This window comes from Epinephelus fuscoguttatus, linkage group LG6 (genome assembly GCF_011397635.1).
Source record: "Epinephelus fuscoguttatus linkage group LG6, E.fuscoguttatus.final_Chr_v1".
Taxonomy (NCBI): domain Eukaryota; kingdom Metazoa; phylum Chordata; class Actinopteri; order Perciformes; family Serranidae; genus Epinephelus; species Epinephelus fuscoguttatus.
This window is the reverse complement of record NC_064757.1, coordinates 39,950,623-39,976,166: the sequence shown is the minus strand read 5'-3', so window position 1 is coordinate 39,976,166 and position 25,544 is coordinate 39,950,623. Positions and strand designations below refer to the sequence as shown.

The window sequence follows — 25,544 nt, the reverse complement described above, 5'->3', positions numbered from 1 at the left end:
CTGTGCCTCAGCAAACAGGCTAAGCGATGCTAGTTTGACAAACCGCTGGCCCTGGCTGGATTTTGGCGACAATTCGTGCACCTCCAACCTATTTTCAGAACAACAGCAAGCCGTTTTTAGGCTCGATAGGCTACCTAAATGTTGTCGCTCATAGAATATCTGGACAATATATCTTGAGTTTGCCGGCTCACTGTATGATGGGAAGAGGTGTGACTAGGTAAAGCACTGATGTTGTAGTTATTGACTGCGTGAGCGCTGATGAATCAGGATAATTAATGATGTGACACAGATATCACCATTGCCTGACTGACAAAAATAGAGGTCGTGATAACATGCTGACACTTAAAGCTTTATTTTCATGGCATCTTAAGGGCCAAAAACTGCAGGCTGTGTCAGCATCAGTAGATATTTGAGGTGTTTGAATATACGACCTGCATCAGATACCTGTTTTCATGTGTTATACTGATAATCAGAGGTAAAGTGTCTGCCAGACTGAATAACACAGTGTGTATTTTGTGTCTTTTAGGAAAAACATGTATGCAGGAGGGGACTCCCAGATGAACGGAGATATGCCTCATGATGGAGGTCATGGAGGAGGGGGACACGCTGTAGGGGAGGAGCTGCAGAAGACTGGAAGGTATGAAACTATAATTTAAAACACATATTCGAATAATAGTTTTTATAAGAGAATGGATGTTGTCTTGTTCCTCATATTTTGGAACATTTGCCACCGTGCAAATGATTCAGTGTTAAATATGTCATGTTTGTAAACCAAAAGGAGTCATATATTGTAGTTTTCTTGGTCTGCATACTAATACTTTAAGTATATATTAAGATGTTGGAGCTTAATTTTACTGGTGCATTATTGTGTTTTACTGCTGTAGATGTTTATGTTCTGCTAATCTTAACTCTTTTATACACTGTTGGGTAGTTCAATCGACAGCAATGTTCTGTAATATCATCATATATTTGTGGCACAGCTGTCCTGTGAGAATCACACATCTTTAGAGAGTTAACTTTTCATGGTGACAAAAAGAGAGCCCTGTTCTCAGTTTTGTGACGATGCATTTTCCAGCTGATCTTAGAGGGTTTTTAAAGAGTTTATTCAGCTCAAGTTGTCGGAGAATTTTCTGAACCTAAACATTTAAATTCTAAATGACCTCATTTGAAAACATTGGTTTTTACTGGACAAATGAGGACAAATGTAGTGGAGTCAAAAGTACAATATTAACCTCTGAGTTGTCATTGAGTAGAAGTATATAGTATTATGAAGTGGTAATACTCAAGTGAAGTACAAGTACCTCACATTTGTACTTAAGTGCAGTACTTGAGTAAGTGCACTAGCAGAAGTTACATTCCACCAACCCTGAAAACCCTGTTTGTTTCTTTGTTTGCAGGTTTTGTGGTGGTCTCCTACTTGACATCAAAAGAAAAGCGCCTTTCTTCCTCAGTGACTTCTACGATGCAATACACATTCAGGCTTTGTCGGCCATTTTGTTTATTTACCTGGGAACTGTGACAAACGCCATCACCTTTGGCGGTCTGCTGGGCGATGCTACAGAAAACATGCAGGTCAGCCTGAGATTTAAACCTGTTTACCAGTTTGTAGATTGTTGGAATATATTTTTAATACAATATATTCTACATTAATACTATTGTAGATTGTTTACCATTTATGTTCTGAACTGTTCCCCTCCATGTGTGCAGGGTGTGTTGGAGAGCTTTCTGGGCACAGCGATCGCCGGTGGGGTTTTCTGTCTGCTAGCCGGCCAGCCTCTGACCATCCTCAGCAGCACCGGTCCTGTTCTGGTTTTTGAACGTCTGCTCTTCAATTTCAGCAGGTACATCTCCATTTTCAGAAGCCCAGTTACTAATTACTAGATGATTCAGGGCTTGAAACATACCTTATCATCATATTAAACTTTGGTTGGTGATGCTCAAAACGCTCCAAACTTTTTTTGTTATGAAATTTATCTTTCATGAAAATCATGCAGAGTATCAGGGCCACTATCGTGGGGAAAAAAAAAATATGAGAATGAAGTTGACATATTGTAAGTCTTTTTATATCTTTAAAATTGAAATATTTTGAGAAAACAAGCCATGTAATTTCAAGATTTAAATACTCAGATGCAGTAAGAAGGTGAGATGACTCAGCTGCCTCGTGACAAATGATGGATTTGATAGTACGACTCTTTCCGTGGAATATTATCCCTTTTTGTAAAGATGTAGATGTGAAAGTTTTGTCTCCCCCCTTGTGGCAGTGACAGTAATTACACAAATACTGTCGACGTGTGCATGTGACGTATGCTTGCAGGTTAGCTCGCAGCATCTTCCCCGCCCCCAGAAGCGCTCTCCTCAATTCTTCCGGTACAAATAATGGCAGAGGGAAAGCAAAGGCAAAAGGGAGAAGTTGTTTGGATGCACAGTTCTCGAGAGAACTACAAGCACCAAACGGCCGCTGTATTAGTATTTACAAATACCAACCTATCCAAGAGCAGTAACACGGCATCTGTGTCTGCTCTTAGTTTCTTCTTGTCTCTCAGTGCCTTCCAGTGAGGAAAAGCTACACCAATCGTGATCCATGTTTTGCCCCCGCCGTCTATCACTTTCTTATTTTGACGTTATACCTTCCTCTTAGCGCCCAGTTTTTTTTTTTTTTGTTTTGTTTTTTTTACTGGAGCATCCACTTCAGATTTTTTGCCATAGCTGCTGTCATACTCCCACCTGCTGCTCCATCGCTCTTGCTGGTTGATGTAAATCACATCACTCCAGTATGCCAGCCCTGGAAAGTTGCCACAGACACCAGACACCACAACTCCGGTATACTGAGAAATACAGAGCTTTCCCTGGCAGCAGTAGGCTTAATCAGCATTATGTGAACTCATTTGGCAAGAGCTTGAATGTAACAGACGTTCATTTATATGTAAAAGTCCCACGCTCCAGCTTAAACAATATTGACTTTTTTTCCTCAAAACAGCTTTATTCTCATGACATCACTGGTTCTGCTTAAAATATAACAACTGTATTCATTATTCCAAACTGTGCCCCTAACACTCTTTAGCGTATAAAACATCAAATATATTTTTCTGACTAGTTCTGAATACTTGCTTTGGTTTGTCTTCATACAGAGATAATGAATTTGACTACCTGGAGTTCCGCCTGTGGATCGGCCTGTGGTCTGCGTTCTTCTGCCTGGTGCTCGTGGCCACTGACGCCAGCTTCTTGGTTCAGTACTTCACTCGGTTCACTGAGGAGGGCTTCTCCTGTCTCATCAGCTTCATCTTCATCTACGATGCCTTCAAGAAGATGCTCAAATTAGCTCACCACTTTCCCATCAACTCAGACTACAGGATCGACTACGTGACACAATATGACTGCCTCTGTATGGCCCCTGCTGTTCTAGGTGAGATGTTGTCTAACCTTCAGGTGTTTAGCTGAAGCAGTGTGTGGTTTTTCCCATGGATGCCAATATGACACTTCAATATTGATTAGGTTGATTAGGTTTCGTCAGCATTTTGTAAACCAAGAGGACATCAGTTAGTTTAATTTGATTAGAAGGGTTAAGGGGAGGGTTTATAAATAAGTTTGTAATGGTGTCATTGTTTACGTGATCATGTTGGCACTAAAGATTTGCCATCTCTCATGGAACGTTTGGTTGTAAAGAGTAATTTCAGCATTATGGGCTGCTGAGTTTTAGTCAAAGACAGTATAAATAATGGACGTAGTAGCTATCATGACATAACTCAGTGGTATGTGGAATGTTGTTCGAAGCCTCGCGGTCGGCATTTCAGCCGTCACCATCTTGTTTTTTTGGAGCCAGAAGCAACTACATTTGTATAAGACGCTGGAGCTGTGGACAAGCAAGGGGTGGCTTTGACTCACAGACTGTCATTCAAGCAGCCCCGGCCTTAAATATGCATAACTTTGGGCCTTAATAAAGTGTAAGCCCGTCTTTGTCTTGTGTGGCATGACTGCTAATTTTTTTCTATGTGTGTCCATAACAAAATGCGGACAAGTGAGGCTGGTCAGGCTTTAAAAAGACACAGGGTGCCTCTTTTTATTTTATTTTCTGATGGAGGATGGGAGATGAAGTAGGGGGCAACCCTGAATTACTGCTCATCCCCTGCTACTATACTTATTAGGACACTCATTGACATTATGCATTCCCTGGCCTTTAGCCAAACCTAAACTTTATACTAACTGGGATGTAAAAACCAAGTCTGAACCCTCAAACAGGCCTTAAAAGGTTGTTCTGAAGGGGGGAACAAAATGTCTTCACTTTCCAAAAATGTCCTCACTCTCATGGTCTAAAACTCAAATTGGTTCATGATATAGAATAGATGTACAGGTACACACAGACACACACACAGAAATATGCCACTCTACGCAGAGCACAGCACATACCAGGGGGTGGGAAACAGCTGTTTGCTTTTGATGGGTGAGCAGGCGGGTGTAATTCAGACAAATCAGGTAAACTCTTGGGTGGTGGTTTTGATTCATGGATGGAAATGTTGGTCAGTCGGTCGTTTGGTCTTTTAAATCAATGCTTTGGCCCAGAGTGAAATATCTTTACTCTTAATTTTGTCTTTTGGGCATTTTCCCTCGTTAACTGGAAATGAGGGAAATGCAGCAAAGGTCCTGAGCTGGACTTGAATGTGTACTTGGTGGTTCACAGTCAGCGGGTTAACCACTGAGCCACAGAGACGCTCCCAGACTGATATCTCTTTACATCTGGATTGTCTTGAAATGAACTACATTGGTGGCACTGAGATTAGCTTATATGCTTAATGTAAGTGTGATAGCATGATACCTACTGTTGGGACAGTAACATGCTGGATATATGCTAAGTAAACATGCATGCTACATTGAACACATTAGCATTTAACTCAAAGTAAGACCAAGCCTGAATACAGCTGAACAGAAACAGTACAACACAACTAAGATTTATGAAAGTTTAGCAGAGTGTGTCAAAACAGAGCTGAGATTCAGATGTCATAAAATGGACATCCATTCAACAGTGTCGGCCACTGCAGCATGTGAAGTGTTAAAAACTTGCATTTTGTTTTGTGATGTTTTTGCAGAGAACAGTACAGACATCATTGAGGATCCTTTAGAAGGTACCTCAGAATGGATCTGGAACAACACTGATCTGGTAAGTGTTTCCTGTTTTTATAGCTGGAAAAAAAAGATTTATCATCTTTGACATTTTTTTTTCAACATTCATACTGAATAGAAAAGCATTCGTATTGGTTGTTAATGTGATATCTCATCACCAGTGGTGGATTAAGTACTCAGAAATTGTGGTTAAGTAAATGTAGCAATACTACTTAATGTAAAAATACTCTATTACAAGTAAACATTCATCAGAAGAGTGGCCCATTTCAGATGAATATATATTATATTACTGGATTATAATTACTGTTGCATTAATGTGTTCATCACTTTAATGTAGCTGCTGGTAAAAGTGGAGCTCATTTCAACTAGTCATTATACTGCTGGATAGATTAATCCATAATAAAGCATCATAATTTCATATTTTGCTTTAATAATCTGAATTGGTAACATAACCAGTAACTAATATTGTCAGATAAATGTAGTGTAGTAGCAGTATAGAGTAGCATACAATGAAAACACTTCACCTGTTTACAGTAGTTAGTCACATTGTACCACTGTTTATCATCTATGCTAATGTGTGCTGTCTTAACCATAGCTGTAATAAACAGTACTGTAGTTTATAAAAAATTTTCAAATTACTGTAAGCATTGTTTCAAACTGAGAGTCTGGATGCTGCTGGAATTCTTTGACAGTCTTGAAATACATCTGGGAATTGGGTCACAAATCACATACCAGCCACAGCTGGCGAGATAAAGACAAAATTAAAGAAGACAGTTCAGCAATGTCACAATGAAAATAGTACAGTCCGATAAGCACATTGTTTCCAATTTGAGGTTTTTGTGACCCGCAGTTGGCTCGTCTTTATCTCTGTTTACTCCAAAACACTGCAAGTCTGAGACAGTTATCAGTCAGCTTTGCTCAGCCTCAGTGTCACCGTCACAGCTTTGGTGGGACGCTCAGTAGTATTTATAACTGTTTCATGGTAACCTTTTTAATTTTTCTGTAAAATCCAGATAATAAAATATAATGTGTGTGGAGAGGTCAGGAAGCCACAGGTCGCATACCATGGTATGAAAATTATCAGGTATTATATAAGAATCTTAGTCACTTTCAAATGGAGACTTTTTCATATACTTCCATGAAATATGGCCTCAAGTTTGAATTACGGTAATTAAGTATTTGTTCAAACAAACCAAAAAAAAAAAGCTTTTATTCTCGTTCCTTTGAGGCTCATTGTTAATGATAATTATTAAAACTGTGTATCATTGTACTGTGACACCGTGATATTTTCTGAGACGGTTATTGTATTGTGTAAATCTCATACTGTAGCAGCCCTACTCTCCTCAATGTAAAGTAAGGAGAAAAACAAAGAATAACCAAATAAGGGAAACATAGATAAATTAAAAAATAAGGTAACATAAGAAGCACTCAAAATGAAGAATGCAGAAAAACGAAGCAATCAGCAGACAACAGTTCAATAACAATACAGAAAAACATGAATAACAATATGGGGGAAAAGTTGGGATAAGCGAAAAAGGTATTATATATATCTATAAAATAATTCAAAATAATTAGACATCATTAATCAAATGTGATGACAAGAACATACATTATATTTAAATATACACAAACATCTCATATAAAGATGAAAATGTAAGTCATAGACTGAAAGAAAGAAACAAAGGCCTCGTTAAAGTTTGACAAAGTTACCAGTCTTACAAACTGTTATAGCATTAAATAAAGTTTATGAAAATTTATGGGGTACGTATTTGCCCAAAAATTATTATTCTAAATCAAATAGGGACATAGAGGCATTAATGAAACTTTGAGTTCACTGATGATCCTCTGTGACTTATCATGATGGTGTTTGTTTCCCCTGTGCAGCCAGCGAACGCCACATGGTCGTCCCTCACAAGGACGGAGTGCTTAAAGTACAAAGGAGAGCTGGTGGGGAAGTCCTGCGACTTTGTCCCCGACATCACCCTCATGTCCTTCATCCTGTTCTTTGGCACGTACACCTGCTCCATGTGCCTGAAGAAGTTTAAGACCAGCCAGTTCTTCCCTACCACCGTGAGTCACACTAAGAGAACTCCACCCGACAGCTCATCCGTCAGGGAAATGAATCAGGTGTCCAAATGTTTGAACAGCAGCTTCCGGAGAACAACTTTGTCAAGTGTTTGTGTTAACTTTCACCCAGGTGAGGAAACTCATCAGTGACTTTGCCATCATCCTGGCCATCCTCATCTTCTGTGGAGTTGACATGCTCGTAGGAGTCGAAACTCCCAAACTCATTGTGCCATCTGAATTCAAGGTGAGTCCCTCTCCTGCCTCCTAACTGCTCATAGATACAGTCAAGGTGTAGTCATAGTTATGGGTTGTGATGAGGGCGGAGTCAGCAAGGGGGAAATGCTGGGAAGGTGTTTTTTTTCTCACGAGAGACACTTACATTTGTTATAGGGATGTTTTTTTAAACTTACCATAATATGAGTGCCCTACAGCCATTAACACTTTGATGTCATAGACTAGCATCATGTTTCAGTAAATTCCATGCATGTTTCTTGACTGCATAGCAGAGCTAACGTTACTCAGTGCCACTAGACTACGTTTTGACGATGTGCTTTAACGTTAGCATGCAGGGAATTGCAACCTCAAAGAACTACAGGTCCCTGAAGGCTTACAACTTTTTTATTAGTTGGCTAAACAGTCTAAAAGTTTGGATAAAACCTTAGATACTTTTTCTGTAACCAGAACAGCCCCAAAATCTGGGTGAAATAAGAGTTTGTTTCAAACAAAATAGAGCTGGTGATTGTGAAAACAGTGGAAAGATGAACCAAGATAGTTACTGTGAGTTTTGTTTCTACTGACTTTGATTGAAGTGTGATAAAATGACTGCGTTTTTTAATGGAATCTGGTTGGTTTGGTGATTCAGGGTCTGTTTCTGGTTAAACAAAGAGAATCTTACTTTAACATAAAGGTCTATCTCTGTAGGATGCATTACAGAACATTCTCAGACACTTAATGAACAATCTGGGCCTGTCATTGGCCAGAACAAGCACTTTTAGTGGATGTAAACTGATAGTGTGAACATGCCCTGAATGTTTACATCGCAGCCTGTTTCCTCACTGCTAGCTACAGCCCTCTTGCTCAGTACTTGACCAAGTTCCTTCCATTAGTCACTTACACACAAAAACATAGAGAAATACAGTCCAGATTGAAAAATACCCTCTAACTTTGGATTTTTAGGTTTGTTTGACGTGCAGCCACACATCAACTCTTCAGCATGGTAGTGAGTGCCTTGTTTTCCTCCTCAGTGTAAAAGGATGTTAAGTGTTGTGGGCGTTCCCATAAATACAGACTGCATCTACGCTGCTCTGCTTCATGAAACATAATAAGATACCAGTTTGCTTGTCAAAAGGTTTTAATACAAAAGAAATCTTGCATTCACAGTGCTATGTGACAACAGCATAATGGGGACCCCTTTATAAGTTAATGACTTACAAATTCATTTGAACCATCTCAAATGATCTCCTTTTGGTGCCAGGAAGTGTGCATCTCTCCTGACCAGAGCAAGTTTGGGGGCAGGGTAATAAACATCTGACCCGCCTGAGGATGGGCTTCTCGATGTGCCTTCACACACATCACAGTAAAATGAACCACAGCCTTTTTGTTTATTGAGTTTTCCACAGGTAACATTCATTCAGTGACAAAGCATACATATGTAAACATGATTACAATTGTTTGTCACAGTTTAAGTTGTTGTAAAGTGAGAATTTATAATGATAGAGACAAAAACAGGAACAGTAAAAACATACCCTGAAATAATCGACAAACAAAAACCAAACACGTACACAGAAATTCGGAGAGAGAAAAACACAACAACCAAACAAACAATTAATCAAACAATATGTTAGATGTGCAGTACCACATCACAATAAATACACAACCACCACTCTTTGAAAAAGCTCATTACATAATCTTATGTATTATGACATAAGATTATGTAAAATGTAGGATATCTCTTATCCAGCAGGTATGAGAGGGACAGTGGCTGTTTTCAAAGGCAGGGAATGACAACAGTATCTTAGGTGGTGGAAAAGTTGTTTTGTCTACATATTGAAATTACTTGAGCAACACACTGAGCCCCCAAAGTGCTCTGTGCAGAGAGATTTTAAGTCACTTTGGACTAAAACATCCACCAAATAAATGGAATGTGAATCAATCTGATGGATTTGAAAATAAACAGCAGAAATGTAAATTAATTTATAGTTTATGAGCTGAAAGAAACAGTAAAAGACACAAATTCTCTCTAGTGTGGTGAGCACCAATGCCACTTATTTGTCTTGTTGACTAATGTGCCAGAGCTTCTGTCTTCCTCTCTCGCAGCCAACAAGTCCTAACCGAGGCTGGTTCGTGCCCCCGTTCGGAGGAAACCCCTGGTGGGTTTACCTGGCTTCGGCTCTCCCTGCTCTGCTGGTCACCATACTGGTCTTCATGGACCAGCAGATTACTGCTGTGATTGTCAACAGGAAGGAGCACAAACTGAAGGTAAAGAGGAAACAAGTTCTTGATAAAATGTGTGTTCTAAGTAGACTTGCACCGATTACAATTTTTTGGGCCGATACCGATTTCCGATTTGCAGAGTGTTTGGATGGCCGATTCCGATTTCATTTTTTTTTTTTCAAACCACTTTACAGCACACAAGATACTGCAATATTTTCTATCTTTCCTTTATTAGAACATTTTAACCAAGATACAACCAGCTTTTCAATAATCATCTTAAACAAACAAACAAACAAACAAAAACAATGACACAGGTTAAGAAACATTTTCCTTTTTGCTCAAATATAACTTCAGGTATAGTATTTAAATAAATAAGTAAAAAAGGCATACATGAATAAAAACATAGATAAATAAAATAATAATTCTTGGTGTATAGCATTTGTGGATAATTTCTTGAATAGACAAAAGTAAAAATATCTCCTGTGGAAAATTCACACAGGTCTTCAGGATGCGCCTGCCAGTAAGTGCACGGACACGTGCATCTTCGGCACGCGGACACACGCCTCATCAGTTTCAAACGGCACATTGCAGCAGTGAGAGCTCTGCAGTTCAGTTTAACACGGACAATTAACAACTTTCTCCTTCTCTCTTTTGATGTGTGTGCGTGAATGATTAAGGTGAGAAGCCGCCCATGTTTCACTTCTTTACATCGCCTAAGCCCTGAGTTGCACATGTGCGTGTGTGTGCACTGCTGATGTTACCCAATGTGCGGCGAAAATTTGACCGCCGTTTTAAATCGGCATATTTTAGACTGACGTCGCAGGTCATGGCCAATCACGTGAAAACCAGCCCGATTCTGAGCACTGCCGATTAATCGGTGCAAGTCTAATTCTAAGTCTAATTTGTGAGGAAAGTCTTCAAAATGTCATTGCTGTGTCAATACTTATATAGTTGATGTACTGTACTGTATGTGAGTGAGGCAGCAGAGGGGTGGGAGTCTTTCTGTTCAGTTCTTGTTCTACAGATGGGTGGATCTGTGTTACAACAGTAACTGGATCAAAATTTAGTGCAGCATATGATTTTGCAGTGTAACTTGCATAAAAAAATGCTGTAAAATCCTTGAATATGCTTTCTTTACTTTGTAGAATGCAATGTGTGAATGTTATGCAGCTTTTCACTGTCATGATAAATAATTCAACAACCAAAAAAAAGTTTTCAGTGTCTAACTTTGATTTATACGAAGTGAGGATTTTCATGTGTTTCCCACAACATGCTGCAGTTTGTGCAGGACACCGGCTACCTTCACACTGTAGTTAAATATTGATGTCATTCTTCTCACGGGAGTGAGAGATGTTTCATGGCAGTGACTGAACACAGTTTAGTTCAAAAAGCAACTGCTTGAAATGTTCAGAAAGTCAAAGCGGCAGTAATTTCTTTGAATTCAAAGGTGTCACTTATCCCTTCAAAAAAATTAAAAACTTGGTGTTTCACCCAGATGGATGTGATTTTTGCAGGATGTAGCAGTGCATTCTTTGGCGAGCTCTGTGACTCTCTCCACCCGTGCTCTGGCTCTGAATGCTCGCTCATACTTTGTATGATAACCCTGGTGCACCTTTAAGAATGCAGAATAAAATCCTGAATTATTTTGGTTTGATGACAATGAGAGATTGAACTAAGTGGTAAAGTATAGGCTAGTTTTATTTACAAGTATGAAGACATACAGATTATATTGTTCATGTTTTCCTATAAGTTGTATATTTGGTCTTACACTTACTTACATGGAAATTGATAGTCTGCCTTGTAAGCTCGTTTGGGCATGTGTTGATCCAAGATACTACATTGATATTGGAATATGGATCCACTCCACATCTGAGGAGATTTAAATATCAATATATTTTAGCACTATTAAAGTCTAACGTAAGACACAGTTGCAGCCATGTCAGCAGTACAAGGAGCAAAAATCTAATTGTATCCTTAGAAGTAAAAAATAGGTGTCAGTTGGCTGCAGGTTTAATCTTGGGGTAAGGCAAATATTACGTTACAAAACAACTTTTAAGGTTACGGTTTTGTGATCCAAAAAGTGACAAGCTGACAAGACAACATGCTCGTCTGCTTCTGTATTAATCAGCTATCATATGATCAAACCACATAAGGGCTGCTTGCTGTGTTTTAAGTTTGCCTGTGTGCAGCCGTGCTCTGTTATTTCCCGAGCATGTCCATACTGTGCATGACTTTTGACCTTGTGTTTGTTGTCTGAACCAGAAAGGGGCAGGTTACCATCTGGATCTATTCTGGGTGGCCGTCCTGATGATTATTTGCTCCTTCATGGGTCTGCCGTGGTACGTGGCCGCCACCGTCATCTCCATCGCTCACATCGACAGTCTGAAGATGGAGACAGAAACATCGGCCCCTGGAGAGCAGCCGAAGTTCCTGGGTGTGAGGTAAGACTGTTAAAGAGTGCAAACCATAAACTTAGTACTTTATTACAAGATAGTGTTGTGAATTTTTCACCAGGATCCACATGAAATGCAATGTCAGACAATCATAATGATGGCAGGTATGATTTTCAGAGAATAACAAAATTCATGCTCTCAAGTGTTGTTGCTGGGACGCCAACTTTTCAGGTGATGAAAAAGGTTTTGAAGGTTCAGTCACCTTTCAAGTAGCCAAACCACTTCCAAATTATTGATGTTGTGTAACCTTTTTTTTATCCAAAAATTCATCTGTTTTTTGAGGATAACCCAAGCTCTTCCTCAGCTTCGGCGCCTCTTTTCTCCTCACTTCCACGAATTTTCCCCTCTTTTCGTTATGTCCACGCTAACTTTCAGTTCCTCTTCACCTCAGCACAAACTTTGGGGTGAAAAATGGGCGTGTACAATGACGCACATCCCCAACACTGCAGACTGACTGATAGCTGTCTGTTAACTTCTGCTGCATGACAAGCTGTTTGGATCTATCTAGGGCTATCCATATCTAGTAAAAATGACTGTAGTTTATCATGATCATCGGCATACATTTTATTGCGATGCATTTTATCGCCCAGCCCTAGGTATATGCACCTGTCACTGAAGTTTGACACTATAATAATAAGCTGAATATCATATAAAAACGACAATTGACAACCTTGAAGACTCAAGAGTGCATCAGGGATGACGTTCTTTTGACGTCAGCATCACTCTGGTTCCGTCAACAAAAAGCCAATGGGATTTTTCCATTGGATTATTGTATTCTATTGCTTCACGACACTTGCGCATTTTATTTAGTAATATAATCTTCACTAATTGACACCACACTTCTAATTTAAAGTGTAAATGCAATCGCTGGAAATTAGAAGCTAACGTTCGGCGGAAAGCGAACAATACTGCGGTCGCATGACTTAACGTCGCCACCACAAAGAGGCTGTAAAGCCGTGTTTGGCATGGTGACATTTTGTAGTATATCGTATAGCAACCGCCTTTTTTAAGACTTCACTGAAAGCACCAGTAAACACATCTCCATTAAATTAAAAAAAAAATACTGCATTAATCTGTTATATTAACTGTATTTTAAAGAAGTAGTCAGGAGTAACAAATCATCTCTTCTTGTCATCCCCTGTAGGTTTTAAAGAAACATTCCCCCTGCTGTCCATTAGTGACTGCATGAACTCAATAATTAGCATCATTAAATCATTTTTATGTCTTTGTACATGTGCCAGGTTTTGTGTTCATTATTAGATGTGGTTCAGACACTTTGTCATTTTCTTGCTGTTTTTATTGCAGCTTGTTTTTGTGTTTGGTGATGTCCTCCAAAGCCTCCTGATGTGTCAGCTGTAAGCTGAACTAACAAACTCCTGTTAACATCCACACCAACTTTTGAACTTCCTTCAAATATTGGGTTCTTTGTTTTGGCCAAACTGAGTGAAATTTGGTACATAATACAAATAACATAAAATAATTAATATACTCAAGTAATAACATCATCTTTGAGGCTTTTCTGGGACTTTGTTATTGTAAAGAAAAAAGAGCCGAAGAAATACAGACAATAGAGTTTTGTTCATGTGATAACTGTATTTTTTGTTTTTGTTTTGCAGAGAGCAGAGGGTGACGGGTGTGTGTGTGTTCATCCTGACAGGACTGTCTGTATTTATGTCTCCTATTTTAAAGGTAATTCATCCTAGAATGTTCTCTGTTTTTTAGCCATTGTAAGTCAGTCTAGTTTCTTAAGTTTTAATATTTAAATTAAAAAACTTAAAATTAGTGATATCTGTTAGTTAAAGCAGTGGTGGATAAGGTAACTGAAAGCCACACTTGAGTAAAAATACAGATATCTTTCCATAAAATTACTTAGAAGTTTAAGTTACCCATTGTAATATGGATTGAGGAAAAGTCTTAGAGTATCTGGGGCCGTATTCACAAACATCCTGGGAACACTCTCAGAGAGTTCCTTACTCAGCCTAAAAACTTTTAGTAAGGAGACCTAGCGTAGGAGTGATTTAGGAAAGTTCTCAGAGCAGCTCTGAGCAAGGAAGGGACAGAAACTTGTACCCTAGTGGGGAGGTGTGGTTGACCCTGTTGCTAGGTGTGATGCATTCTTTTAACAGATGTGATTGGTTGTCACAGACACACCCTTTTGTGATCCTGTAAGGTGTGGACACCCAGTGGAAATGAAATGCTGACTGTGAAAGTGTTGTCATTGTTAGTGTGATCACTGCTTACTGTTGTGTTTTTCCAGTTTTTCAAGTATCTTAGTGTTGTGATCGTTGTATTTCTGGCGTTATTATGATATTGTGTTAGATGGGAAATGCGTGCATACCCCTAATTAGATCGACCACAATTATCCCTGCACAGTCTCATTTGTAGCATTTCATTTACTCACTGAATCCAGTGTTAGGAGAATATTTTTCCAACCTCTTTGTGTTTCCACCATTTTCGTCTGATGAAGAAACTCTACTCCTAACAGTTTGCACCTTAGGAGCTCTTTTAAGTGCTAAGATGGGACCTAGCCTTAATTTTAAAGGAAATTCTAAGAGAACATCACAGTTCTAAGAATTTTCTTAGAATTTCATCACCAGGAGCAACTCTTAGTACGGGGAAGCTTTGTGAATACAGCCCCTGATATTTATTTTACTTAACTAATACTGATACTTAACTAAAATATTTTTATTGTAGTTAAGTATCAGAAGTCATTTTATAACATTAAATGTAATTGACTATATACGACAAGTAAATGCTGTTAATAAAACAGCAGGGTGTGAGGATTTTGAGAGTTATGAAGTTTATTTCTTCATAAGATGTATACCACCTTAAAAATGGAGCCTACGTCACACTTGAAGAAAAACAAGGTGTTTTTCACTACTTAAAGGATTTAAAGAACAAAATCCAGGTTTTCCTTCCTCTTCTTTCCTCCATTCTTCTGTCCATTCCCTCCTCCCTCCCTACTCCCTTCCTCCCTTCCTTCCCTAATTTGAAGTAACTAAGATTCTTAGGGGAAATGTATTGGAGTAAAAGTGAAACCTGACAGAAAAGTACAGATAGCCTCAAAAAATACGTAAGCACTGTAATGAAATATGACTTTGTAACATTACATCACGAGTTAAGAGTTTTAGGCTGTTCACCTGTAGTGTCTCCATGTAATCAACACACTACATCACCACAAAAACACTACTTAACTTGAAGGCTACATCAAAATGAAATGACCAAAATAGCTTGACACCAGGTGACAAAAAAATACTTGATCTGGTAATAGTGGTTGTACTGCTGAGTACTGGTATTTTATTACGAAGAGGACTTAAAATAAAATTGAAAAAGGTGATTTGCTTCTTCTTACTGTCACTACTGGGTTTATTTTTTGGGTTCTCTTTGAGTAACTGAAACAAATAAAGAGATATGTCTGTATCAGTCAGTTACAAACCTCTAAACTATGCTGTAGTTCATGTGTGAAGAGATCAGAGGAGCAAGAGATTTGAGCATTGATGAACTTCCAGTGCCATAACTGACAAAAATGGAATATCTGATTTGTATTTTTTTGTGTCCACATTTACTCAACATTCAATAATCTGCTTTCTTCGTTGTTTTTTTTTAACTAGTTTATTCCCATGCCTGTGCTGTATGGAGTCTTCCTATACATGGGGGTTGCCTCTCTCAATGGAGTGCAGGTAAAAAAAAAAAAAAATTCTCGTTTGTCAACATAACATAAAATGAGTAGGATGGAGTGTACAGCAATAACCTGAAATAACACACACTTACTATTATTATCCCCTAATAGACATGTCATGTTAACAATATTTAAACTGTCTTCTGTTCGTCTGCAGTTTATGGATCGTATCAAGCTGCTTCTGATGCCAGCGAAGCATCAGCCGGACCTGGTTTACCTGCGACATGTCCCCCTCAGGAAGGTCCACCTCTTCACCTTCATTCAAGTCCTTTGCTTGGCTCTGCTCTGGATCCTCAAGTCCACCGTGGCCGCCATTATATTCCCTGTCATGGTAAGAAATGTTTATGTTGAGATTCAGCAAATGAATATTCTATTTTTTCACTGACCTGTATCTTTTAAGATCACAGTTTTTATGCTGCTAAAAGGTCACCAGTCTTTAGTGTCCACGAGCCTAATTTAGTGTGTGAAATATTGATGCCACAGTGAGGAAATTCTCCCACTGCTAATAAACTCATGACAACACAGGTGTTACCATTTAAACCAGTATGTTAAAAGCATTAAACTGGTGAAACATGACCTGACGTTATGAAGTAGTCACAGGAAGTGCAGTGTATTTGTCAGTGAGATTAGCTCTACAGGTATCATCATCAAGAATCTGTCTACAAAATGGTCATTTTTGGGCAGCAGCTCAGTTTGATTTATTTTAGGGAGCAACGGACTAAGGAGGAGCAGCCACAGTGAGCTGTTAGATAAAGAGCTGCAGGCTACAAGCTACACACCTCCAACTCCTTTTCCCTCATTAACGTCATCAGAGTTTGTAACTGTAACCATCAGTCAGTCTATTTAGAATTTAGAATTAGTTTTCTGTCAGTGAACTACAAGAGGAATCAACTTGTCATTTTAAGGAAGCAGTGTTTAAATAAAGAGATCGGAGATAAAAACAGCTCAGTGAATCCAGTCGTCTCGATGTTATCAGACTGAATTATGGCCACATCGAACCACTCTGTGTACAAATGATAAGCTTAATTTATATGTCAGATGATTCTTTATAAGAGCGATAAACCAGCGGTGACTGCTGTGGTGTTTTTGTAATTATGGTTCAGGGTCACAAATCCAGCACTCAAGACTTTATTATGCAGTTTATGGAACTTGTGTACTTTGTGTTGTAGTCATTGTTTTTACACAGGAAGTGCACTGCTTAATTTATCATTTATATTCTATATATGTTAGGTTTGAAACGATCAATAATCATTTTATAATTCTTGGCTTTTGTGCCATTGGAGATTGAAATAATGTATTTTTAAAGTTGTGTATCGAACTCGTTATTAACCTTACTTTTTTACTGAAACTAATATTTCAAAAAAATGTCTTGCATATTGACAGTAAGGTAAACATTTACAATATTAAGAATTGTATTTAAACTCTTCTAATTTAAAGGGTTTCAGTAGATCTGACTGATTATTAATTCAGCAAATAAAAAATTATCCCCCAGTCCACCCTAATTGTCTTGGTCCTCTGTTTTAGATCCTCGCTCTGGTGGCCGTCAGAAAAGCGATGGACTACATGTTCTCCCAGCATGACCTCAGCTTCCTGGACGACGTCATCCCAGAGAAGGACAAGAAAAAGAAGGAGGATGAGAAGAAGAAAAAGAAGAAACGAGGAAGCATAGACAGCGACGCTGAAGACGTAAGAGTTCAGAGTTTACAGTTTCAATTCAACAGTATTGTTCTGGAGCTTCTTATAATCTGATTTACATGACAGTTCATTCCCAAGCCTGTGGACCTCACCAACAACCTGCAGCCCTGCTCCCAGTTTTCTCTTCCTTTGCAGCAGCATGTGCTATTTGAATATTTATCCGCCAGCAAACCGAATATCCAACTCTACAGGTGCATGTTTGCGTTCCCGAAGTTGTAGATTTCTTTCCCTCATTTTCAGTTGATGTAAAACAGTTTCCCCAGTCATTAAAGATGAGAAGGTTTGAGGTGTGCGACAGGCTTGAGGAAAAAAATCTAGAAACCTTACAGACAAAATGTTTCATTTTCAGTGATTATTATATTAAACATGCTACAGATTTTGCTTTGTGCTTTGACAACTGAAAGTCAAATTTGACAGATTTTCATTAGATGTATTTTTTTGTTTGTTTGTTTGTTTTTATTGACAGGGAGCACCAAATGATGTTGCATGAGTGTTTATTTTGTTGCATTTCTAACATTTAAGACGATTGATGACTTTCTTAAGGCATAATATACTATGACTATTTTAAAATTATTTTTTAAGGCATAATATACTATGACTTTTTAAAATGATTTTTCAAGGCTAACTATACTGCTACTTTTTTATAATTACTTTTTGTGGTGCACTGTACTTTGACCTTTTGACATACTATACAATGATTATTTTAAAATTATTTTATGACGTACTATACAGTTACTTTTTAAATTGTTTTTATGGCGTACTATAAAATTATTTTTTAAATATTTTTATGGCATACGTTTCTTTGACTTTTTTTAAAAGTATTTTTTATGGCAGACTTTACCATGACTTTAATTTTATACTATGACTTTTTTAATACTTTTTTAAGGCATACTATACTTTTTTTTATTTTTTTTTATTTTTTTTTTTTTATTTTTTTTTTTTTGCTTTTTAAGGCATATTATACCATGACTTTATTCTTGAGGCATAATATACTTTGACTTTTAAAAATATTTTTTATTCCATACTATACTACTACTTTTTTTATAACTACTTTTTATGGCATACAATATTTAGACTTTTTTTTTTTTTTAGTCATTTTTTTATGCCATTACTATGACTTAACTTTTAAGACATACTATATTCTGAAGTTTTTGAAGGCATACTATACTATGAGTATTTTAAAATTATTTTTAAGGCATGCTATACTATGACTTTGTTTTTATGGCATACTATATTATGAATTTCATTATTTTTTGTGGCATAATATACTATGACTTTTAGGGGCATACATAACTTTTTTTCTATTCTACTGTATTGGCATTTTTCTATTTTTCTAGAGTCTCGTCGAAATAAGTCATTTCCCAAGCTGATCACTACTGAAGCTGGACAACAATAGGTTAAACTGTTATTAAATTTAAGTACAGATGCTCCTGAAATAAGCTCTTACCCTTTGATTCTTACAGACAGGCAGAAAGCTTTATCCAATAACTGATTTTCTCACTGCACCAGAAACCTCTCAGTGCTGTGCTGCCTCGTCTCTTTTACCTTTGGGAACCAGGAAAGTCTAAACTGGTCCCAGAGATTCAAGGTGCATCACCAGCAGCTGTTCTGTAACCAGCAGCATTAGGGAATGCAGGTCATCCCAGGTTTAGTAATCTGAATGTGTGTGCTGATGCTAACTCACCAACAGCCCCAGAGGTCCTGTCTTAGGATGTGTGTTTCCTCTCTCCAACAGTCTGACTATCCTTACAATGAGAAAGTTCCCAGCATTAAAATCCCCATGGACATGATGGAGCAGGAGCCTTTCTTAGGTGATAAGGCCTCTGACAGTGAGTAGACTCAAACTACCTGCAGCACTGGAGGAAAAATACTTCTTCCTCTGGATCCTGACTGACTTTTTTCTGCTCTGCTTCCTCATTCAGTGTCTCTGAAGACTTCCTCTATTACTAAGAGTTGACGTTGTTGCCTGTTGTCTCCAACTCACTGCATGACATTAACGTTTTTCCTCACCTTTCTCTTTCTTAATCCTCCACTCTGCTCCAAAACATGCATGAAATTAACTCACTTTTTTTTTCGTAGATTGTGATGCTATGATATTATTTCTTTCCCCCCTTTACAATTTTGCTTGCTTGACCTAATCCTTTTGTTCTTCAGTTTACTATTTCACTCTACCTGCTTTAAAATATTCATTGCTCATTTCATGGATTTTGTTGTAGACACCACTGATTTAAAACGGATGCAGCTTTCTAAAACAGCCTGACAATTGGCACACTTACATCTAACTTTTGCTTTTAACATGTAAATATGTTGGTCAAGTAACAGTTAACATTTGTACCACATCAACTCACTGGCTTCTCATCTACTTTATTACTGCATACTAAAGTGAAAACAATTTCATTCTCACAAAGCAACTGCAGAGAATGATCTACTACCAGTAAGTAATAATAAAAATATTTTATCATAAAAGCTTGACTTATAGAAAGACTTCACCCAAACAGTTTTTTTTTTCTTTAAATACATCTGCATACAGTTTTTGTTTATCCCTAGCATGGGAAGCTGTCAGGGCTGGGCGATATATTGACTATGTACGATATATCGATATATTTTCAAGTAAGATATAAATTCAGACAACACAGTTTCTATAACACTCACAAGTTCTCCATCAACACTCAAACAGTCAACAGTCAAAAATTAAACTTAATAACTTAAGTAGACAATCTAGTAGATTCTGTACATGAGTCTGCAGGTTGTCGATCCTTTCAGACCCTCGTAGCAGCTGATGTCACTACCTGATTCAACCTGCCAGACCAAACATATAAGCTCGGCTAAATCCACATGCTAATGACTGTTTTTTCCTCCACAGGAGACAAGTCCCCATCATTCCTTGAACGACACACATCGTGCTGAGCAGCTTCGCTACTACAAGGCCAACTGCTTGTCCAGGTAAGATGTGTGTGTTGAGTGTGTGTGTGTGTGTGTGTGTGTGTTATTGGCTAACGGGCCAAATTAAATGTTAAAGAGGAACAAAACTAAATATAACTGGTACTGAGTGTCTTTTAAATTAATTCTTTGATGACTGTGGCATCAAAGGTCGCAAAACATCAGAGGGCGAGCTAACTAGCTAACATATGATGCTGGTCTGAACTTTAAAGGTCAGCTGGACTAATTACTTTACCTATGGCTGAGATGCATGTTTCCAGTTGGGAGCAGAGGCACCATGCTTCAGCTCAGACGTCCCTCTGGAGGTTTAACATGCAATAACTCTTTTTTTTTTGGCCACTTAGAGGCAGCATAAACAACTTGTGAATACAACATTGATCTGTCATCACCTTTTAAGTTGATATGGTGAAAACAGTTGTCATTTACACGTCCTGTTGTTGTGGAGAAACACTATCATTCATTTGGAGTCGTGTTTTTGTCTACCTGATGAGGATTTTAGACTTTTTGCAGGTTTAGATTTTATCCAGACAAACACAAGAAGACATTTAGGGGACAGGAGTCTAAACACAAAATCAGGGAGAAAGACATCAGTCTTTAGTTAAGCAAAGCGTCTAAAGACTGACTTGTGAGTCTAAGGGGACAGTGAGGAAATAAAAATGGTCCAAAACGATCTGAGTCTTTGCTTCATCACTGACCTCGACACCGTCACTGTATCAAGACGAGTGATTGTTGCGTGTTGAACACACATTGTGCCTCACTGATGTGAGCTTTAGAGGAGACAATCAGTCTTAAAGAGGCGGAACAAGCCTTTTTCGTGCAGATATTTACAGGGATGATTATGATGCTCAAGAAGAGATTACATTTCTCCATCATGCCCCCAGCCTCCCATGATGACCAGGATCCACTGGTATGGTCCTGCATTAACCCATCTGCTCTACAGTGCTGACGAAAGAGGATTATTTTTTTGGGACAATGTGTGAAAACGCAGCTGTGATCGCAGCACATCTGTGATGCCAACAAACAACTTACGAGATTTGTTTGTTTTTTAATAGACTGACGGATTGGCTTTTGTTCACATGGCTGGTGACTCAAAACATATTCTGCTGACAGATTTGAATTTTCTTGTACACAGTTTTTTTTTTGAGTCACACATTTGCCTAATATAAGTTAACTGGCTCCATGCTGAATAAAAAAACAGCCTTAATTTCATCCCCTGGCAGGAACTGCAGATAAACGAGAGAATAGGGACATTTTATCCATGCTGTTGGACTTTAGTGCTTTTTGTCTATATATTTATATACACAACTATTTCATAATAATCCTGTTTCCTACCTTTACTGCCCTTCTTCTTACCTGTTATGTCTTTTTTGTGTAAGTACAAGAATCTGTACATGAACTTGTCCAATAAAGCTGATTCTCAGTTTCATCTCATGTTACTTTAAAGACCTCAGACATTTCAGTGATCTGGGCACGTGTCCATCAGAGTCAGTGATGTTAGATGGGGCATGAATCTGGTAGTGATGACATTACGCTGCTGCCTCCCCCGCCCCCAAAACTAATCCTGTCCCCAGTACGACTGAAGTCAAATTGCTTTGAGCTCAGATGACCTCAGGAACGAGACCAAAACTGCTGCAATGCAGACAGTAATGATTTATCTCTATAATGCCTTCATAAACACATCAAATTATTACTAACAGCCCACAAAAGGCTACTTTATGATCCAACCGCTGCACCTCTAAGGTTCAGCTCAATCAGTGAGACTAAGTGACACTAAATATCAGCAGCACTGTCAACGAAATGTTTGTGGATCTACCACTTAACCACTTTTCTGAAGATTGGACATTAATAGGGATTTTGCTTGCCTGAAAGTACAGAGACATTTCAGGATGCTTTCAGACCTAGAGTTGTCTTTCTTTCATCTGAATCAGGGACTAATTTTGCTCCAAAGTTGCATAATTGCCTAGGGTTGGTTCGTGTTCTCATGGCAGCCTTTACAGGCATTCAAGACCAAATGCGTTCTGCGAGAAAACATCTCCTGATTGGTCAGAATTGTGTCCTACAGTAACGTTGAAGAGGAGTACACTTGCAAGACAAAGTTGCAGTTTGGTTCAGAACGAGGTCGAAACACGTTCTCGCCACAAACAAACCGCACCAGAGTTTGTTACCGAACCGAGACCTTCTCTTTTTGTGTACACCCGAGTGTGATTGCCATGTTCACACCTGCCCAAACGAACCGCACATAGGGGGCAAATGAACTTGAGTTAGATTGAACCAAACCAAACAGGGCAGGTATTAACATGTGTCCCAGGTGACTGGATCACAAGTGGACGTGTTTATTTGCATACAGAGCAGAGAAGGTGGATCCGATCACAAGTGGACACTGGAGACGCATGTGGAGGTGTTAACAGACAGACATAGAGCTGTCCACCTATGATCCGATTACCCAAGACGCATGTTAATACCAGGTGTAAAGAGGCTCTAAGACTATTTATCCTCTACTAATGTAAGGAGGAGTCTAAAAGTCTGATTTAGATTTCCAATTGGACACTTTGTGTTGCTTAAAATTCAAAGATATCAAAAAGATGTTCATCCTGCAGAGCTTTGAAAAAATTCTGAATTTTTTTTTTTTTTTTTTTTTTTAAACTAACAGTAGGAAGTCTTTATGATGACATTAATAATAAAACATTGATTAAACTTTATTTAAAGGATTATTTTGGTCTGAGTTTTACAGTTTGGGCCATTTTGTAGTTTTGGCAAATTTTCAGTATTGATGTATCCAAGTTGTAAAACAGAATTATGCTTTGAAAGGACAAGCTAGCCAGCTGCTGGCTCTAGCCACAAATTTTACAATAAAGACCCGAGAGTATCAAACCTTTTCTGGAGGGAAATGTGAAGTGGGAAGTGAGTAAGCCGATGTATTTCCCCAAACTGTCAAAGTGTTGCTTTAATTTAACTACCCTATATGTAGCATGCATCATAACAATGAAATCTCTTTGTGTTTCAGCCCTGAGATGAGTCCGCTGAAGCCTGTGCCTCAGATTAGAATAGACATGGACCCAGACGATGATAATTCTTTCTACTGGAGGGGCAGAGGCTCTGAAACGTCTCTGTAGAGCACCAAACCACCGCCAGGCGACTCCTGCAGCACCCGCAAGACAACTTTTACTTTCCTTTATAAACAATATGCTTTTTAATCTCAGAATCCTCTTCATGATTTCAAAACTTTGTTCTGAGTTTATCGTACAGAAAAGAAAGGTCTTAACACAACACACAAAAAAAATGTTCTGTTTCTAATGATGAAGCCATTTTAAAACCATTTCTTTGCTCACAGTCTTGTCGGTATTTTTTCTCACAGCTCCACAGTAAACAGATAAATGTAACTCCTTACTACTCATCTATGCAACTCTTCCCACATATCAACAGTAAATGCTGCAGCTCTCTCTGACCGCGCATGAAATGCCCTCCCTGCTCTTTTTTTTTTATAAATATATATAAATATCATCCGTCTGAATTTTTATATAAATCAGAATTACTCTAATAACGTTTTCCTGTAGCAGGAAAATTATGTTTTTATAGCTCTACCTCTTGTTTTAGATTAAATGCTTATGAACAAATGCAACATGTTGATTTTTGACGCAGCATGGGGTTTTGATATTTTCTCTCTGTCTTGTAGAGTTGAAACGATTCAAGAGATTCACTGTATTATAGCTCGTGAAGGAAACGTGTGCAAATAGATTAAGTTAATTAACAGTTAATTAACAATGCACATTTGTATGTGCAGATGAGGTAAATATTTTTATTATCACTTTTTGATGCAGTTTTGATCGCTCCACTTTCTCTTTCTAATTTTCTGAATCTTTCTTTTATGTGTTCACTTCAGAGCTTTTGTTACTCTTTTAAATTCAATCATTTCTTTTTTTTTTCGGGTTCTTCTTTTTTTAATGATTATTTTGTGTGTATGTTGGTAACTTTTTCTTATGTCCTTTTCTTTATTTTTTTGTGGGTAGAAAACAGTTCAGCGATTCATAATCATCTGATTTTCCTCAGCCAAACTTAAACTCTAACTAGAAATGCATATCATATAAATCGCTTGTGCTGCACAAACTACTTTACCGAAGTGGCTTATAAGAGATCGATCCAGACTGAAATTATTACGGTAACGATGTGATAAAGGGATTAGGAGGGACTCAAATCCACATAAGCTCCACGCAGCAGGTTTATTTCTTTTCGTGTCAGCTGCTGTTGGAATGATCTGATGTGAAAATGGGATCACACATTTCTTTTTGTGTTATGTGTAAAATGATGGGTTTGGATTTTTTATATAAAGAGTTTGTCTATATAACACTCACGCAGTACTGTATGTACACTGAGGAGTTATCGATCGCTGTCATCTTTTTTTTTCTTTAAAAATTACTCAATCCGATTAATTGATTCTTGAATTATTGGCTGATTATTTTAAAAGTTTTAAAGCAGTTCTACTTACAAGCCTGAAGTTTGCAGCTTGTTCATGATAATTAACCCATGCTCCAATTGGACAGTTACTTTTTCAAGTTGTCACTATTGCAGTGCACATTGAAGTAGTTGTTGTGTCACAAAGAAACAGTGTGAGAATTTCGGATTAAACAGACCATTTTGGAGGATACCCTCTTGATTTGGCTCAAAAGACTTCAGCTAACTGTAAAATACACTTTTGCGAAATGATTGTAAATTTTGTCCCCCATCTTTTTACAGTGAAGTAACAGTGGAAAGATACTGTTTCACAGCCAGTATGGAGAGGAGAAATGATAACAGCGTACGATAGCTTAATATTTTAGCGTAAAATCCAAAAAAAAAAAAAAAAAAAAAAAATCCAAACTCATCATTAAAACAAAACATCCACAGTTGTTTTTAGTGCTTAATTTCAATCTGCTAAAATGAGGCAGAGGATGTTGTATGAACTATTTCACTGTATTTCCCACAGAGTGACCAGTGAGTCCACAGTCACAAAGAAGAAAAATCGAGCCTCTTAGATCTGACGACTTTTTCTGGCCAGTATTACTAAAGCACTGTTCATCATGACAGTACCCACACTTTATCCGTAGAGGGCACACTGAAGCACTTTCTCACTTGGATATTTAAGTCTTCAGTGGAAGTCCTCTCTGTCTTCATCACCACTATAAAGA

The 25,544-nt window shown here is 38.1% G+C and overlaps 1 protein-coding gene across 4 annotated transcripts in view; it reads left to right on the top strand.

Annotated features, from left to right (window-relative positions):
* The window catches only part of slc4a4a (solute carrier family 4 member 4a), a 78,563-nt gene extending 53,327 nt beyond the window's left edge, over positions 1-25,236 (top strand). For 3 of the 4 annotated variants that reach the window (XM_049578480.1, XM_049578477.1, XM_049578479.1), the window contains 16 exons: positions 527-637; positions 1,398-1,572; positions 1,708-1,841; positions 3,129-3,403; positions 5,082-5,152; positions 7,000-7,185; positions 7,313-7,426; positions 9,499-9,660; positions 11,878-12,056; positions 13,685-13,757; positions 15,680-15,748; positions 15,905-16,078; positions 17,272-17,433; positions 19,178-19,271; positions 20,306-20,385; positions 23,387-25,236. In XM_049578480.1, the coding sequence (XP_049434437.1) occupies positions 527-637; positions 1,398-1,572; positions 1,708-1,841; positions 3,129-3,403; positions 5,082-5,152; positions 7,000-7,185; positions 7,313-7,426; positions 9,499-9,660; positions 11,878-12,056; positions 13,685-13,757; positions 15,680-15,748; positions 15,905-16,078; positions 17,272-17,433; positions 19,178-19,271; positions 20,306-20,349 (2,023 nt within the window). In that variant the 3' untranslated portion in view covers positions 20,350-20,385; positions 23,387-25,236. Of the gene's footprint in view, positions 1-526; positions 638-1,397; positions 1,573-1,707; positions 1,842-3,128; positions 3,404-5,081; positions 5,153-6,999; positions 7,186-7,312; positions 7,427-9,498; positions 9,661-11,877; positions 12,057-13,684; positions 13,758-15,679; positions 15,749-15,904; positions 16,079-17,271; positions 17,434-19,177; positions 19,272-19,364; positions 19,877-20,305; positions 20,386-23,386 lie in introns of all 4 variants that reach the window. The other variant, XR_007449499.1, reaches the window with a different exon arrangement.
* The last annotated feature ends 308 nt before the right edge of the window (positions 25,237-25,544 follow it).